This window comes from Drosophila yakuba, chromosome 3L (genome assembly GCF_016746365.2).
Source record: "Drosophila yakuba strain Tai18E2 chromosome 3L, Prin_Dyak_Tai18E2_2.1, whole genome shotgun sequence".
Lineage (NCBI taxonomy): Eukaryota > Metazoa > Arthropoda > Insecta > Diptera > Drosophilidae > Drosophila > Drosophila yakuba.
In genome coordinates, this window is record NC_052529.2 from 20,374,837 (window position 1) to 20,390,451 (window position 15,615).

General features: G+C 41.5%; 4 protein-coding genes across 6 annotated transcripts in view; 2 read left to right on the plus strand and 2 right to left on the minus strand.

The window, feature by feature from the left end:
* Positions 1-159: 159 nt before the first annotated feature.
* LOC6539417 (probable chitinase 10) lies at positions 160-1,360 on the plus strand. Its single transcript, XM_002086272.2, has 2 exons — positions 160-338; positions 450-1,360. The coding sequence occupies exons 1-2, from the start codon at positions 216-218 to the stop codon at positions 1,299-1,301; spliced, it is 975 nt and encodes a 324-aa protein (XP_002086308.2). The 5' UTR covers positions 160-215; the 3' UTR covers positions 1,302-1,360.
* Positions 1,287-1,999, minus strand: LOC26536188. The gene has a single exon (XM_015189666.3). The coding sequence runs from the start codon at positions 1,681-1,683 to the stop codon at positions 1,420-1,422; it is 264 nt and encodes an 87-aa protein (XP_015045152.1). The 5' UTR covers positions 1,684-1,999; the 3' UTR covers positions 1,287-1,419.
* Positions 2,000-3,513: 1,514 nt separating this feature from the next.
* LOC6539423 (serine-rich adhesin for platelets) overlaps positions 3,514-15,615 on the plus strand; it is a 48,647-nt gene continuing 36,545 nt past the window's right edge. Inside the window, exons 1-3 of one of the 3 annotated variants that reach the window (XM_039374896.2) lie at positions 3,514-3,906; positions 4,016-4,322; positions 9,691-11,275. In XM_039374896.2, the coding sequence (XP_039230830.1) occupies positions 9,716-11,275 (1,560 nt within the window). In that variant the 5' untranslated portion in view covers positions 3,514-3,906; positions 4,016-4,322; positions 9,691-9,715. Of the gene's footprint in view, positions 4,323-9,690; positions 11,276-15,615 lie in introns of all 3 variants that reach the window. The other 2 variants (XM_039374895.2, XM_043207089.1) reach the window with 2 other exon arrangements.
* Positions 12,104-13,402, minus strand: LOC6539416 (protein snakeskin). Its single transcript, XM_002086271.4, has 4 exons — positions 13,256-13,402; positions 13,098-13,184; positions 12,684-12,880; positions 12,104-12,566 (listed from the first exon to the last, which is right to left on the minus strand). Exons 2-4 carry the CDS (start codon positions 13,146-13,148, stop codon positions 12,326-12,328), a joined length of 489 nt encoding a protein of 162 aa, XP_002086307.1. The 5' UTR covers positions 13,149-13,184; positions 13,256-13,402; the 3' UTR covers positions 12,104-12,325.

The window sequence follows — 15,615 nt, forward strand, 5'->3', positions numbered from 1 at the left end:
TTTCTTTATTGAATGCTAACTAAAAACTGGAACATTTCGATCACGCAGACCGCTGCGTAGATTGCAAACACAAGTTTTCGATTAGCTCTTACAAAGGCCACACCCATTTCATCGACCTTATAAAAGGGTCGGTCATGAGACGGCCGAACCATTAACATAGGTAACTTGGAGTCGCAAAGAACCATTATCAGAAGTAAAGGGCACTCTTAACTACAATGCAATGCTCCTGGGCATTTGTCCTGGCATGGAGCATCTCTTTCCAGTTGGGAGCAGGTCACGTTGTGGACCGAAGTTGGGAACTACCCAAAGTTCGAAATACAGTGGGTGACCTCAGCCATGTGAGTATTATAATATAAATTTAATCATTTTTTATTGTTCAAGGAACAAGAACGAAATGCATACGCTTCCATTCCCCGTAGAAAGCTCTTAGGCAAAACTCCTATTTTCAGATCTGCTTGGGACGCCAAGAGGGCGAATTGGTGCCACATCCACTGGATTGTAATGGATATTTCTCCTGCTCGCGAGTTCCAACTCTCCTCTACTGCGATCAGGGCCTCCAGTTCGACGAGAACCGTGCGGTCTGCGATCTGCCGGAGAATACCAACTGTCGCCCCGTACCCTCTGTGGAATCCGCAAGTAGCCTGGCGGATAACTCCGAACTTAAATGGTGGCCCCACAAACCGAAGCCCGTCTTTGTGGCCGTCGATGTGACCAGTGGTCAGCCGGTTAATCCCATGGAGAAGTACGATCCGGAGCACATCGAGTGCCGTCATTATGGAGCCTACTTCCTTCCGCACCCCAGAAATTGTGGACTGTACTTCATCTGCGCCTACGGCCATCTCCATCGTCATCAGTGTGGCCGTGGCACAGCGTGGAACTTCGAGATGTCTGAGTGCCAGTTGAGTGATCAGGCCGTTTGCTATGGGGAGTCCCAGGTCTCGGAATCGCATACGGATGTAAAAACCACTGTGAAAGTCCCCACATTCAGCAGCGAAGGTCCGGTAACCGTTTGCTATATCGTGGGATCGAGTGAGTACAGCACCCTGCAGCAATTCCTTACGGATCCAGAGATTACCGAGTTGCCCCCTGTGACACCACCATCTCCACCTAGAGCTGAAGTCAACGCCTTGACTTGTCCGTCCGCCAAGCAGAGCTATATGTCCCATCCGGAGGATTGCAGCAAGTACTATATCTGCATCGGAGGAATGCCAGTGCTCACATCCTGCCCCAAAGGACTCTTCTGGGACCAGAAGTCCGGATTTTGCGACAAGGAATGGAATGTTAAATGTTTCCAAAACTGATTAATAAACAAGGGGCTGATCGCTCGATGCTATTTTATTTTGCAGCACAGCACAACGAATTGTATATCTATTTATTTATTTATTTCCAATATTTTTAATCTGGCAATACTTTTGTTTGTTAAAGAACTGTGGCCATCGTAAGTCTTTGCCATAGAACGGATCTCCTTTTAGCAGTTTCTGCGCTCTCCTTTTCAATTACATTCGTTTTCCAGGGATAGTTTTTAACACCGCTTAAAATTCGATCCCAAATTGTGGGCACATTTGGTTCTATCGTTCTCACATCTTCCGGGCTTACATCACCTAAGATTCTTTCCAAATTGCAGATTAGCAGCAATAAAAATATCGAATAAAGTAAATATCTATCTCCGCTGGATGCTCGCATTTTGATACAGGGATGATCTCTAACTGATCTTCTTTGACGATATCTGCTACTCGTAGTCGCATGTCGAAACTCCTAATCTTATCAATAGAAATGTTTAAAGACTTTTGAAAATGACTTTACAGCAGATACATAGGACTGTGGATAAGATAGCTAGCGGCAATAGTCACAAAATTTGGTTTTTCCCTAAAAGTAGGCTACATATTTAGCAGGATCGGAAGATCGATTCGTGTAACTTAACAGTAGAGAAATATATCCTAAGCCTTTTTCGACTTGAATCGTAATTTGCCTTAAACTGTATTTATAAGATACAAAATTGTAATGTGTAATAATTTACATAGTTTTGTTTAGTTTTGCTAAGCAATAGTGATGCGACTTAAAAAAAAGTCGTGTCAGACAAGTTAACCCATAAGATTGGCCAAACGTGCGGACAGATTAGTTAGTTAGTTAGTCCAACCTTTTTGGAATGATATCACATAACAAAGATTAATTTTCAAAAACAGGCAGTGCTTGTAAAATTTAGCATAAGGTAGGTCACGGCAAGAGATTGCTCTATCGCTTCTCGAGCTGAACATTTTTTAAAAACTCATAAATGATGTCATCCAATCGGCAAACAAACTTTGAAAGATTGTCCCTGATCTCGTCGCCCGTTGATTCGCTCGTTCATTCATAACTAATCCAAAAACGATGTTGGTCTGCTTGATTATGTTGCGAATACACATGTGTTCGGCCCTCAAAGGCGATGATGTCTAATTGTGGTTTGTCTAATTTAAATTTAACTTCTAAGGCGCACGGGCTCAATCTCAATTAGGGCTGTTTTTTTTTTTTGGCTCACAGCTAATCGACGTGCCGTCCAGTAATTAATTCCGCCGTCTCCGTGGCTCAAACTTGTTGGTCAGCGGAGTGGCAGTGGAGTCGCGTGACTCATTATAAATCGCAAAATGGCAAACTTGAAAGATCTTTCTGCGGCGGTCGGCAAAGTGAATACAGGAAAGTTTTGTACCGAGCAAAGCAGGAATATGCATATGTGCGTGTGCTTGGTTAAACATTTAAAAAACAAACAAACTGCGCTAATCAGCCCAATCAATGAGATCGATGCCCTTGTTGATGAAGAAATTAATATTTGGGGAAATTATTAATAAATAGCATAAATGTCAAATAGTTTCAACGCCTCAGCTTGCCTGTTTATAGTCTTGAACTGTGCAAATAATTAGAGATACATATGTACATACATACTTATGTATGCGGGAATGACACCAATTATCTTTGAACCGGAAGATAAACATTCTGAACCTTGAACAACAATACCTGCCAGGAGTGGAACTGTGAACCAAGAAACGATAGCTCATTTAATCTATGGTTTTAAAGTATGCATCTAAGTAAATTTTAACTGTATCCACAAAAACAACATTTTTGCTGAATTTCAAATTGCCATTCTGATGTGTCACTCTCCTCCTGCTGTTAATTCAGCAATGACGCAGTCGACATAAGTCTTAAACAATTAGTGTAGTTTTAACATCATAAGGACCGTCGTTAATTGTTATTCCACTAGTATACAACACTTCTGATACCCCTTAGCAGCCCGAAATAATTGTAAAAGCATATACAAGACTAGAAAAAATCATTATCAATGTGTCTTGATTTATGCCAACAAAACAGGACAAATTGCCCATAGTGCGTCGCAGTCAGCACACACACACACTCACGCACACAAAGTCGAAGAGAGTGCATGGCTCTTCTTCTTAGATCTAATTTGTTCTCTTTTTGCGCTCTCTTGCGCCAGCGAGCTTTTTGGACCGGCGATCAGCTTTAGCTTTTTCAGTTGAAAGCTAGTCACCCGCGCGCGGAGTTCTTTTAGCGCGCCGTTCTGCAAATAGTTGTATTTTGTTTAGCCCAACTCAATTCGTTTTATTCGACTTTTCGCGAGCGGGAGTGACGTCGCCGTTTGTGGGCAATTGCGAACATATTTATATTTTAATCGTAAGGAAATAGCGGTTGTGGTTATTGTTTTTTGACAGGAGACACGCGTCTCTTTTCCGCGTGTCTTTTATTTTCGTGGATCAGCGGCCACCTGAAAGCGCCATTTGAAAGGCTAACAGCTGTGCGGCAAAAAAGAAAAAACAAATATATACATATAGATATATATTCAAGTGCAAAAGCTGGCGTTGCTAAATAGAAATAAAAAATAAATAAATAAATAAAAGAGCAGAATAAACGTGCAAAGCGGTGCGTGAGTGTGTGTGTTTTTATTTATTGCGCAAGCAAAAGAGAGCGCCTTGTGTGTGTGTGCGTACCTGAAAATATATATGTATGCAACTAATTTCATTACTTTCAGTTGAGTTTAAAACAACAACAAAGGCGGCGCTCGCTGAATAAGTCTAATTTGAAGTGCATTTCCTTTGTGACAGAAAAGTTCGCTCCAAACTCCAAAAATCGAGCGAGGCCACATGTATACATATCTACAGATATATATGTATGTACATCTGTGAGTTCAGAGCGCAAGCGTCGCGTCGCCATGCAAATGTTAATGAAAAACACAAACCCCTACAAATCGACAGCAGCTTAAAAAACATCACAAGATTATCACACACATAATATAACAATATTAAAACCCACAAATCAGCAAACAGCGAGTAAAGCAGGCAAGTTCACCAAAATTAATACAATACATATGTATGTACATGTGTATGTAAATATAGCGATGAACGGCATTCGTCACCCAACTAACTTAAAAATTGATAAGACCGAAGGGTAAAGAACCGTGGATATGCCAACTCTAAATCAGCTGCGATCCAATACAGTGGACGGCACGTTTCGACATTGCATACCCTGTAGTGCGCTTTAACCTTCAATAATTCAACAGTAGTAGTTTTGCAACCAATGTTCAGGAAACTTATAAATTGATTGTATATAAACTTTTAGCGGACTATGCCTTAATGTATTCCTATAGCATTTGATTTGGTTATTGTTCATCTTCGGGAATTTTCGAACTTTTGAGTCCACTTTCAATACTCTTTGCTTTCTTGTAATTGTCGTTGGCAAATGATTATTATGAATCGAGCGGAAAGAGATTTGTAGGCTTACTTTTTAATTCTGGTTCTATGGCACTCCCGTTAGTATTAATATTGTCATACCCAAAGGTGCGAATTGGTCAATAGGTGTTCCCATTTACAATTTAAAATGTTATGGGGTAATGGGTAAACACTCCCTCTGTTATACAAAAGTAGCTCATTTTTTGAGGAACGTGTGAAATAAAATAATTTTAAACAACCTGTTAGCAACTGCAACTTTCTGAAGTTAATGTTGCTAAACTGTCCAGAAACACAGTTGAATAAAAACAATTTATCTTCGGGTTTCAAATTAAAAATTTTTCTCGTTATTTTAAGCCATTTTGTACTGCGGCGCATTCGTGAAAACAGCACTTTCTGCGAATCTTTTATCATTTGTACAGTTGAGTTGAGATACAATTTGAACTAACCTAGTACACCTAATACACACTCTATGTCTGCCAGATAAATGGTGTACACGTGCTGGAGATGGCATATCTGTCGTTATCAAAGGCGGTTAATCTAACGAGTACGTGAGAAGGCTACGAGCTTCTCGTGGATTTATGTAACATTCATGGGGCCAAAATCAGGGGCTGGGGCCAGTTTTCACTATCCAGCTTTCATTATCAAATGGTGCTCCACTGTAGAAATGCACAATGCAGCAAGAAATATTTTGTACGCATCTATTTGGTGGCGTAATTGGCTTTGGGCAGAGCCACTCGACTCGATTCGTCTCACAACCGGTTTGGGTTCCTGCAGTTAACACTCATCTCAAACTGAGGGGGGATCGGGGGTACATCTCACAGGAACTCCATGCACCCAGCCATCAATCACCTGTACAGTCTTGCTTCTATAACTTGAACTTCACTTGAGCTAGAGTGGTCAGTCGAAGATCTTGACTCTGCAGAATCCCTTAGCAGAAATATTTTTTAAAACGTTATTATACTTATCGAACATAATCCTAGTGATAGTGAATGGATTCCTACGGTTTCATAAGCCAGAAAACATTTTTTTCACCACATCATTGCTCCAAATAACATGTTTTTCATATTTCTGGATAGTTCAAGCTGGAGAAGCTCATCTGTATGTTTTTCCACGAGTTGTGCACTCGGACAACAATGCGTAAAAAGCCTCAAACTGGTTTCGGCCTAGGAGAAGCAACGCAAACAGTAGTGCAAAGTTGGCTGGGGAAAACGATGAGATCTCGACCAACATATACCCAGAGTACCTTAAGTATAGCAGTATTAATTACCACAGTAAACAAAAAGAATCGCGTCAGAAGGGCACCCAAAATAATATTAACAAATTCGTTTGCTGTATCATAACTTATACGCGTTGCTATTAAACTATTAAATTTCAGACAGCTCAGTTTACTATTATTATTAAGTTTCACTTAAGTTTCACTTAATAATAATATAATGTTACCCATCACGTGCTCAGATAAGTTGCTTAGGCAAAGCTTAGCTATGTTGATTCTGTAGCTAAAATGTTATAATTGTTAGTTCATAGGGTTCCTTATGTAAATAATACAAATACCTTTGTCTTTCCACCTTTCAAACACGCTTTTCCACTACTATCTTTTTCCTAGTGACACCTGTGTGCAACTCTCTCGTTCCGCTATCATATCGATTGTTTGCAAGGTAAATTTGATCAGTCAATTGAAAAGTTAGGTCTGCGTCTGCACTCATAATGGCTATTGGTCCACCCCGGGGTGAACTCTTCGAACAGAAGCGATCGGTGGTATGTGGTAACGCAATACCCGATCGGAGAGACAAACAACAGCGACTTGAACGAGAGTCAAGACCAAGTGAATCATAGCATCAAATCTGGTTAGTGCTCCTCCACTCACAATGAAATTTGAAATCGCCAGCGGAGCATAGCGAATAATCAAACACAACCGAAATCGATATCCGTATCGAAAAGCTAAGCAAGTGCAAGTGCAAGTGCAAGGGCAGAAATGATTTCGAACCAATTGACAGGACAGTGAAGACTGGGCTAAAATTAACCACAACAACGCTGGCGGCTAATTGAAGGGAATTCGCAGGGACTCGCAACTTTATGGCGACCATCGTTTGAGGGGACTGATTGTTATTGATATTCTGATCATGGCTTCCCGTGCGGTTACGATCATTGAAGTGTGCGGTTGCTTAAATCCTACACCGAAAATAACTTTCAAATTTCAAAAATTCAAAATATTCTTATTCAGAACAGAGAGTACAGGCATAAAAGATAGCACAGTCTTGAAAGCTATCTTTTAATGATCGACTATATATATATTCTTTGCTATAGATATTTTAAAGTGGATTATTTTTGGATTGGTTTCTTCCAGTGTAACACTGGATACAGACAGACTTAGAGAACAAATATTTCACTCATTTCTGTTGTTTTGTACCAGAGTTGGCGCAATATATTTTCGCAGACGGATTCATAAGTCATTCAGTTCACGTCTCGCCATGAATGTTAAGTTACAATGGTCAACACAATTTAAAACAACCCGTATCCAGCTGGCGAGCTATTCAGTGTTAGGAGTAAAGAGGTCTCAATGACAAGACCATATCACTATCATGGTTGCTTGCACTTTTTACTCAAAAGTTATTATCAACTTTGAAAAATCGTAGGTACACTTTAAGGCCCAGAAAATGAGACATATGGTCACGTAATCAGTTTTAAAGCAAAATGTTTCAAAGTATTTTAAACGGAGCTATATACCGACTATTGTGCTATAATTTTGTTGTTAGTTGGGTAATATTAATAATTATAATAAAACTGGATAAGTGTACTAGTACTATGGCTGCCGAAAATGCGCCGCAATTATCTACTGATAAAGTAGAGTACACGAAAATAATAAAGTCGAGAATATGAAATGATTGATTTCTTTTTATATCGTTTGCTGTTGATAGCAATGCAAACGAATCGGCGTATTCTTCGAGAGTTTTGTTTATTGTATGTGCACCTCTACAGATATAATTAACTTCAACTTATTGTATATAAAAATACAAATTTTTAGGTACCATAAAGTTGCATTGAAATTCTAGCACATGTTTCTCAATCGAGTTCCCAGCTCAAACATAATTGGCCTCGACTACTAGAAACGAATCGCACTAGCTATGAATCATGTAGTACCATTTTTGTTCGCTTTCGGGAAGTTCTACTGAAGTGGCAATGACATTGATAAAGACAAGGGTACAAGTGAATAAATATTAATGGGTTGATAAGATCGTTCTCTTAACACACTCGAAGCAATAGATGATGTTTCTCCATAAAAATGTCAAGAGAATTCTGTAAATGATACCGTCATAATTGGACGATTACAAAGACATTGATTTGAGAGTGGACAATGGAGTACTATTCGGGCAAGTCATCCAACTATAAATACAGATTACTGTGCCGAATCCGAGACACCATTCCAGTCCATGAAAAGACTGCCCTGCCCAATGCAATCTCTCGGATACTCGTACATATGGCCGATGGGAACGAAACCAAAACAATCTGCCAGCCCCGACCAAAATCGCAAACCCAACCGACGGGAACTTATACAAGTGCGCTTGTCTGGGCTTTTTTGGTTCGAAATCTTATCACAACACGTTGGCTGTCGACTGTTGTTTTTGAGCTTTGCTGGAAATAAAAATTGCTGGCGATAACATTTAGGCAATTTCACTGCTGTGTCCCTCTTTTCTGGCCCAGTTCAGTTCTCCGGGAGCACCAAGCTCATCCCGTCCACATATGTCAGCCGTTCGAGTGTCAGTCGTAAATTGGAATTGAGTCGAATAGTGAAGATGGACTTCTGATGTCGCCCGCTGCAAGTATTTCCAAGTGTTGGCCTTGTATCTTTGGCAATATGGGCCACGTATCTACAAGTCCGCGTACTGCTTGGAAGCACTCAGAGAAAATGGTCTAAAGTAGAGAGTTTAGAGTTGGTTATTATTTCTGAAAACTGCTGCCCAAGAATATGGAGTACTGTATTATATACATTTTTTGATAATTCTGAATATAAATTCGTTTAAGCAAAGGCCGTTTGCTCAATCATTTGTCTTAAGTATGTTAAGATCATTTAAATATTAGTATATCAATTTGTATCAAAGTGTAGATAAAACAAATATTAAATTGTGACGAGCGCGAAGAACTATTGCATAGCACAACTAGAGAGAAGTTTCACTTGTGCGGTATCCACTGTACACCAGATAATGGCACCCCCAACACAAACTGATAGTAACCCATACAAACGCTTGATATATGCCAGTATTTTCGCTCTTTTTTTTGCTGCATTGGGTCGCGTTTATCAATGTAACGATTCGCAGCCATGCTATGGCGATGATAAATGGACAGAATGCACTTGCCGAACGCTTTCGATTTAGTACTCTGCCATTTTCTGAAACTGCCGGGGTCACTGTCACTGCGAATGGGGAAAGTGTCAGAGTCGATTGATCGCAGACCAGTCAAATATTCTCGGATTTATCCAATGAAAATTTCCCTTACGATACAGCTCAAGTTTTACCACAAGACCCTTTTAAGTTAAAACATCTTTATCTTCTGCACAATAAAAATGATTTATTTTCATAACCGAGCCTTTGCAAGAAATCGGTATCATTAAATGTGGAATATAAGACTAGCTGGAGCCTCACTAAATTGTATGTATGCATGTAACATAAGCAATCAGATGAAATCTAACCACATTAGTTTGAGCTTCTCTTCGTAAAACTCTTGTAAAACAGAAGAGTTGAAATAATCCATATTGACACAGATATTCGACTGGTTTAGAGCGCGGGATAATTCACTTTCTTACATGGAAAACTGGGAAACAAACACTATAAGTTGATATACCTTGCCAATAACAAATTGGCAAAGTAGTGAGTTTAGGCGTACTGATAGGAAGGCGAACCGCAATTTAAACCAATCGCACACGAGTTAGCCGATTTTTAATCAGTTTTTTAATGCTGTTCGCACACTTTTCTATATTTTCCAGGGGTTTAAAGTCCACTGGCTTGGGAATGTATTCCAGCAAGGAGACAAAGAGCGCGGCAAAGGCGCAGAAAAAGACGCAAAAGGTTAACAAAAAGCAGCAGCCATCGTTGCCAAATGGTAATAAAGTGAAATCACCAGCAAATGCCAAGAATATCCATATGAATAGTAACAACAAACAAACCAACATTAACATCAACAACAACAACAACAACAACAACAACAGCAGTACAGTGCCCAATAACAATAGCAAGAATAATACTTTGCCAGTTAACACGGCCCAGAAAGCCAAGGAACACTACGAGGCGGAAAAGAGGAACCAAAGTCTCATAATGGGCGCCAACACTTTGCCGGGCTATGAAAGTGTGCCCAGAATGGAGCGATCCAACAGCTTCTCACTGCGCACCAAGCTGAATAAACTGATTAACCACCTGACGGGCAGCAAGGAGAATCTATCGAGGACTGATGGCGATGGGGATTCCAGCCGCACACCGTATATATTCACCCGTAGTCGTTCGATGATCCAGATGAGGCGGCCAAACCGCCGGAGTTTCATCGAGCCTCAGCTGGAGCAACTGAGCGAGGAGACGGAGAAATCTGGGGATCTCACCTCACCAGCATCACCGCGGAAGACATCGGTGGCCGATCTTCAGGTCAGTTCGCCGGTGCTTCTGCGAAGGAGTGAACTCACCTCATCGGTAAGGACTCCAAAACGTCGCCAATCCGCCCAGCCCTTCACATCGACTCCTTTGGAGGAGGTGCAGTCGCCGGCTCAACGCAAGGGCTCCCTGATGTCGCTGAACCAAACAGAACCCGCCAACCCCCAGCTGAATTTCCAAAAGAGACGTTCCAACACGCTGATTGCTTCCTTTAAGAGCACCTTTAGTGGATTCACTGGGAGCGCAGGCGGGGCCGAGAAAAAGGAGAAGATGAATCCCAAATGGAGTGCCTCATTGCAATCACTGCAGGCCATCGATAATATGGTTAGCTATGCCAACATGTCCTTCATCGACTACGACAAGTTCAATGGCTACGAGAAGCAACTGGAGCGGCAGCAATCGCTGATGAGTCTGGCGGAGCAGCCGGTGCCCACCGCCACTCAACTGCCGCTGCCTCCTTCGGCGCTGGCCCACTCCCATTCGCCCTCGCCGCTGGGCGACACCTCGCGCACCTCCGTCCACCTGGGCTCATCCCTAGATGAGTCGGTCAGGACCGTCGTGATGCGCCGGAGGAGAAGCAAGACTTCGCTGGAGGGCAGAAGCAAGACATCCTTGGAGGGCAGGAGCAGCATGGCCAGCCTGAACAGTGCCTTTAATTTGGACACCGACTACGAGCACAATCTGGACCGGGTCCACAATGTCTATCGAGAGAGTTTGGACTCGCGAACCCTAGAGCTTCTGAACCAGCGAACTCGCAACTCCTTCATCCAGGATCAGGCGGTGCTCTTCGATGCCCTTAATCTGGAGGATGGATCCGTGGCCCGACGGTGTGCCTTTTGTTCGAAACGCGTTTGCAGGAGCGGAAGCATGCGGCAGCAGCAGCAGCGGGAACGAGATGCAGTGGACGGGCGAGGGAATCCAGTAAAACAGGTGAGTTACGATCAAAAGGGTTGAAAATAATTTAAACAAAATGGGGCCTAAAACAGGCGCATTTCTTCCATGCAATCGATAGTTTGAAATCTTCAAATACCTTATATTGCATGCTTAAGTTCTTTAGTTGTAAATTTACGGTGGCTAACCTATGTATGATTCTGAGAGCACTGTTTAAACTTTGGTGTAGAGCAGATGACTCATTCCCATGAAGACTTCTGGGTATAGCTGACTGATAAACACAGGGCTTTACTCGTTTTCATCAATGCTTCGTTGAACGCTTTCGATTTACTCCGGAAGTTCCAGTTGCCGTGGTTTCAGAGCAGTATCGGTACCAGACGAGCTTGAAACGTCATCTATTTGGCTGAACAACTCATAAATTCTGTTCATTTCTCTTAGCAAAGAAGTGAGTGAAACATTTATAGTTCTGTGAAGGTTGCCAACCGTCTGATAATTTTATTGTGAGCACCAGTTTTATTGTGAGCACCATCGTAATAGTTCAAAATTAGATGATCGATCGGAATAGGAATATCCGATTGCGTGTTGGTTTAAAGCCGAGAAGTTTGGTCACCAAACTGACAACATAGCATGCTCACGTATGATATAGAAGCATATAAGTATTTAATCAGTCATCAGTCAAGTTGCATTAAGCTTGGGAAAAACAGGGAAGTACGATATACGGGTTCTAATGCCATTTTGTCGATTTAACGTACCAATGCATATCTTAAAGTAGTGAAATCAATCATTCAAGGTCTATATAATTCGACATCCTTTCTTTTTATGAATATTCCTTTGTATCCCCTTAGTCAAAAACTTGTATCCGTGGCGTGGTCTTAACTATTTGTATTTGCCAATTTAAGGAAGTTAATCGGGAATGGAAATTTTAAACAGTTAGTTTAGTTAGTATAGTACAGCGACAATTGACCCTTACGAACGTATATAATTGATTGCGGATAAAAACTAATTTGCACTTAAATCGAACTATGTATAAAGACAAATGTGGATGGTGTTCATTCGACGATTGCGATTGTTATCCCCACTATTCAGTTTCTACTGCGTGTAGTCGGTGTCGCCCTTCGAATAGTGTATGCAAGCCAACACGGTATCCAGCAGGTACAGTGCGCCCTCGATGACGCACAGCGAGCCCATGGCGATGCCGACTTGGCGCTCCGAGTTCACATACAGGAATCCCTCGTCGGACATGTAACCCTTCCAGTAATGGAGTGCCACTCCGCCCACAGCAATCCACATGATGCAGCCAACCACGTTCATGATGGTGTCACACAGTTCTCTGTAGAAAAATGTTGAAAACAACCAGTGAGAAAAGGGATCGATGCAATTCAACGTGCAGCAATAATCAATAATACTACGGATTGCTGTGTATTCAAGGAATTGCCATTCATCTTACCCCTTATGTTTGGTGGTGCCGAAGGCAAAGGCAATGGTGTGGCATCCAGTGTATATAAAAAATCCAACCATAACGCCAGAGGCTACGATCTCCGCGTCGGCGCTCTTCTCCTCGTTCAAGTTCCAAGTGCCGCCAATGCCCAGGAACTCGCCACCATCGCCCCAACGGTACAAGAAGATGATCACCAGGTTGATGATCTGCGAAGAAAGGAGCGCACAGGAGAGCAATGAGGTCACATTCGAGAGGGAATGAATCACTTCTTGGCCACGCCTCGCGGTACAACTCGGCGTATGAGTAACATTGCTAATACGCCAGGACTGATAAAACGCGCGCTTATCAGCCGAGTTATTGCGACTACACACTGGCTATTGCTCAATAGGAAAGAAGCCGTAGCCGTAGAAACCCAAAACTTACCAGCTTCAGGGCCTTGATGAAAATAGAGCCTACAGTCTCCACGGATACCATTTTGCACTAGATATGCTGAGTTTTCCTTTCGTTTAGCTGAAATTCGGGCAAATACTTTAGTTTACACTCCTCCGCAGAAGGTTTCCTCTTAGTTAGGAGGCACTCACAATCTTTTCTGTAATTTTCACGCGGAAACTACAGCGAAATGATTCGTGTTCGTATCGTTGCCGTTCGTCGACTAAACTGAAAAATATCACTGAAACGCAACCTGTCGCCCGCAGTTCGTAGTGTCGCCAAGAATTTGTAGCTTTTGCAATCTGAGCATACACGGTCAGCGATAAGATAAGATAACGCACACGATAACAGGTGCCATTCGAAATGGGTTACTAATTTGTTGACGGTTTCCCATGGGGAGGCTCCGAAAACAAATAGAACCCAGATGCGCATGCGCCAGCCCCACCCGCGTTCTTATCACTCCGCTTATCGCGGCTCTGTCGCCTTACATCGCGATATCAGGTGCTCCGACTTGCCGCTTTCCGCAGCATTATTAAACATTATTCATGGCGGCCACAAAGCCACAAAACGGGGAACAAACTCACGGCTCTGATAGACCGGAAACGGGGTTTTTTGCGTCATCAATGGATTTCTGAAATACTTTTGGGGTGACCCATTCCCACTGATAAAGACCTCCGTGATGCTTCCCCTGAACAGATTAAAAACCCACTGACCTTGTCTCGATTCGATGATCGATAGCCCACTCTGATTGCATTAATTCTCCCGCTACTAACTGAAAAGCCTCACACAAAAAGGCACTGGAACCTAATCTGCATTTCAATTATCACAACCCTAGCACAATAATCATCGCTGTAGCCCCTGCTCGAGATTTCAAATCAATTGGAACAGCACAATGCAAAATGATAGCAGCAATTGGGGAGCAAAAAATAAAACAACTTGCGGTTGGTATGGGATCCCTCAATTTATATATTTCCTATTTATTATTGTAAAGTGGGATATGATTCTACGATAAGTGGTGCGTTTTGATTATCACTGTGCAAAACTAACACTATGTTGCTTGATAAACTACGTTGTTGAGCTCAAACAATTTGATTTTACGAAGGGACTCGCCGAAATAGTGTAGTTTCTTTTCTTAAAAGCAAATTGCACGATTAACCATGGTAATATTTCCCTATCTGCACATGGTCTTTAGACAAATATATGTATATGTAAATTGCATAAGTTTGGGATTGGAGGCGTGGGAAACTATACTGCACATTTGGCACCCGTACTCTGTGTTTTGTATTTAAAGCCACCATTAAAATTTGATTGTGTAAATCATAAGTTCAGAACGTGAAACAAACATGACATCACACCTCATCAAGAGGTTTTTTATGACCTGCCATTGAGTAGCAAGTATACACACAGATTCATAAGTACTATATATACACAAGTATCATTTGCGCTGTGCCGAGGTATTATTGAATTTCATTCCGGAAAACGACTAGCTACATATACCACTAAATTTAGTTTTAGCATACAAATAACTTCCTAAACTAAAGCTATTAAACTCGTATGGTCTTTTATTTTATTGAAATATTTTGTTTTAGCGCAATTGTTCTTTTCTTGTTTAAGTGCTTAAATGCTTACAGAACCTTTGCTTAGGTGTCTCCTGAAATATTAAATAAAAAAACTATGTAAGGGCATATAAAATTGCATTTGAGCAAGGGCTAACTCCATGATCCATGTTGGCTAAATACAAGTTGTCTGGTCCCTGAATAAGCAGAGGAACTCATCCAAATCAAGGACAGAGGTTGCAGAATTCTCTGTTTTCGTTCCTCCCCCCTTGCAAATACCACTACCATACACCATCCAATTCATCCCCGATTCTCGAATCCCCAAGTGGAGTCCCAAAAAGCGTCGTTAAATTTGGAATTTGTCTCCTCTGCATTTGGCTTGTAGCGATGATTCATTCACTGAGGCGGAGAGAAAATCGGCGTCAGAACAACAAAAACCGGCATGCAACTTCCACCGACACAAGTGCAGTTCTCATGTGGAGGTCTCTTTATTAAATCGAGAATAAAGAGCGAACGAACAAGGCAGAGAGTCGCCTCGTAACTACCAGCTTTTGTGTGCCTTCAAGCGTCGCCATATGAAAGTGATTGAGATATATTTATTAATCCGTATATACATATGCAAAACAAAAACTGGAAAAGGTGATTCAAATTCAATTTGTGTTTTTTTTTTCTTCCAACTATATATATATAATCATACAAGATCGACTGCACATATGTCAAAGTATTTAGTAAGGAAACGGTATGCCTACTTTAAAAGCAAAATGAAATTAAATCAGTATAAGTGTACACATGTGTACATGGGTCGTATATACACAAGGATTTTTAAAATTTATTTTGTTTCAAATATATGTAGACTACAGACTTCCGGTGGGCAGAACTTTAATTGAAGCGCGCTTACAGCCGGGTGTTATAGCAGAGAGAGTCATACAGCGACGCTTTACATTGGAGGGCATTAC

What these genes read in the sequence shown, in the direction of transcription:
- LOC26536188 (XM_015189666.3), bottom strand. Translation starts at nt 1,683, where the DNA reads ATGCGAGCATCCAGCGGAGATAGATATTTACTTTATTCGATATTTTTA.
- LOC6539417 (XM_002086272.2), top strand. Translation starts at nt 216, where the DNA reads ATGCAATGCTCCTGGGCATTTGTCCTGGCATGGAGCATCTCTTTCCAG. An exon ending in CAGTGGGTGACCTCAGCCAT is followed by an intron (nt 339 to 449) that starts GTGAGTATTATA and finishes TCCTATTTTCAG; the next exon opens with ATCTGCTTGGGACGCCAAGA.
- LOC6539416 (XM_002086271.4), bottom strand. Translation starts at nt 13,148, where the DNA reads ATGGTATCCGTGGAGACTGTAGGCTCTATTTTCATCAAGGCCCTGAAG. An exon ending in TCATCAAGGCCCTGAAGCTG is followed by an intron (nt 12,881 to 13,097) that starts GTAAGTTTTGGG and finishes CTTTCTTCGCAG; the next exon opens with ATCATCAACCTGGTGATCAT. An exon ending in GGCACCACCAAACATAAGGG is followed by an intron (nt 12,567 to 12,683) that starts GTAAGATGAATG and finishes ATTTTTCTACAG; the next exon opens with AGAACTGTGTGACACCATCA.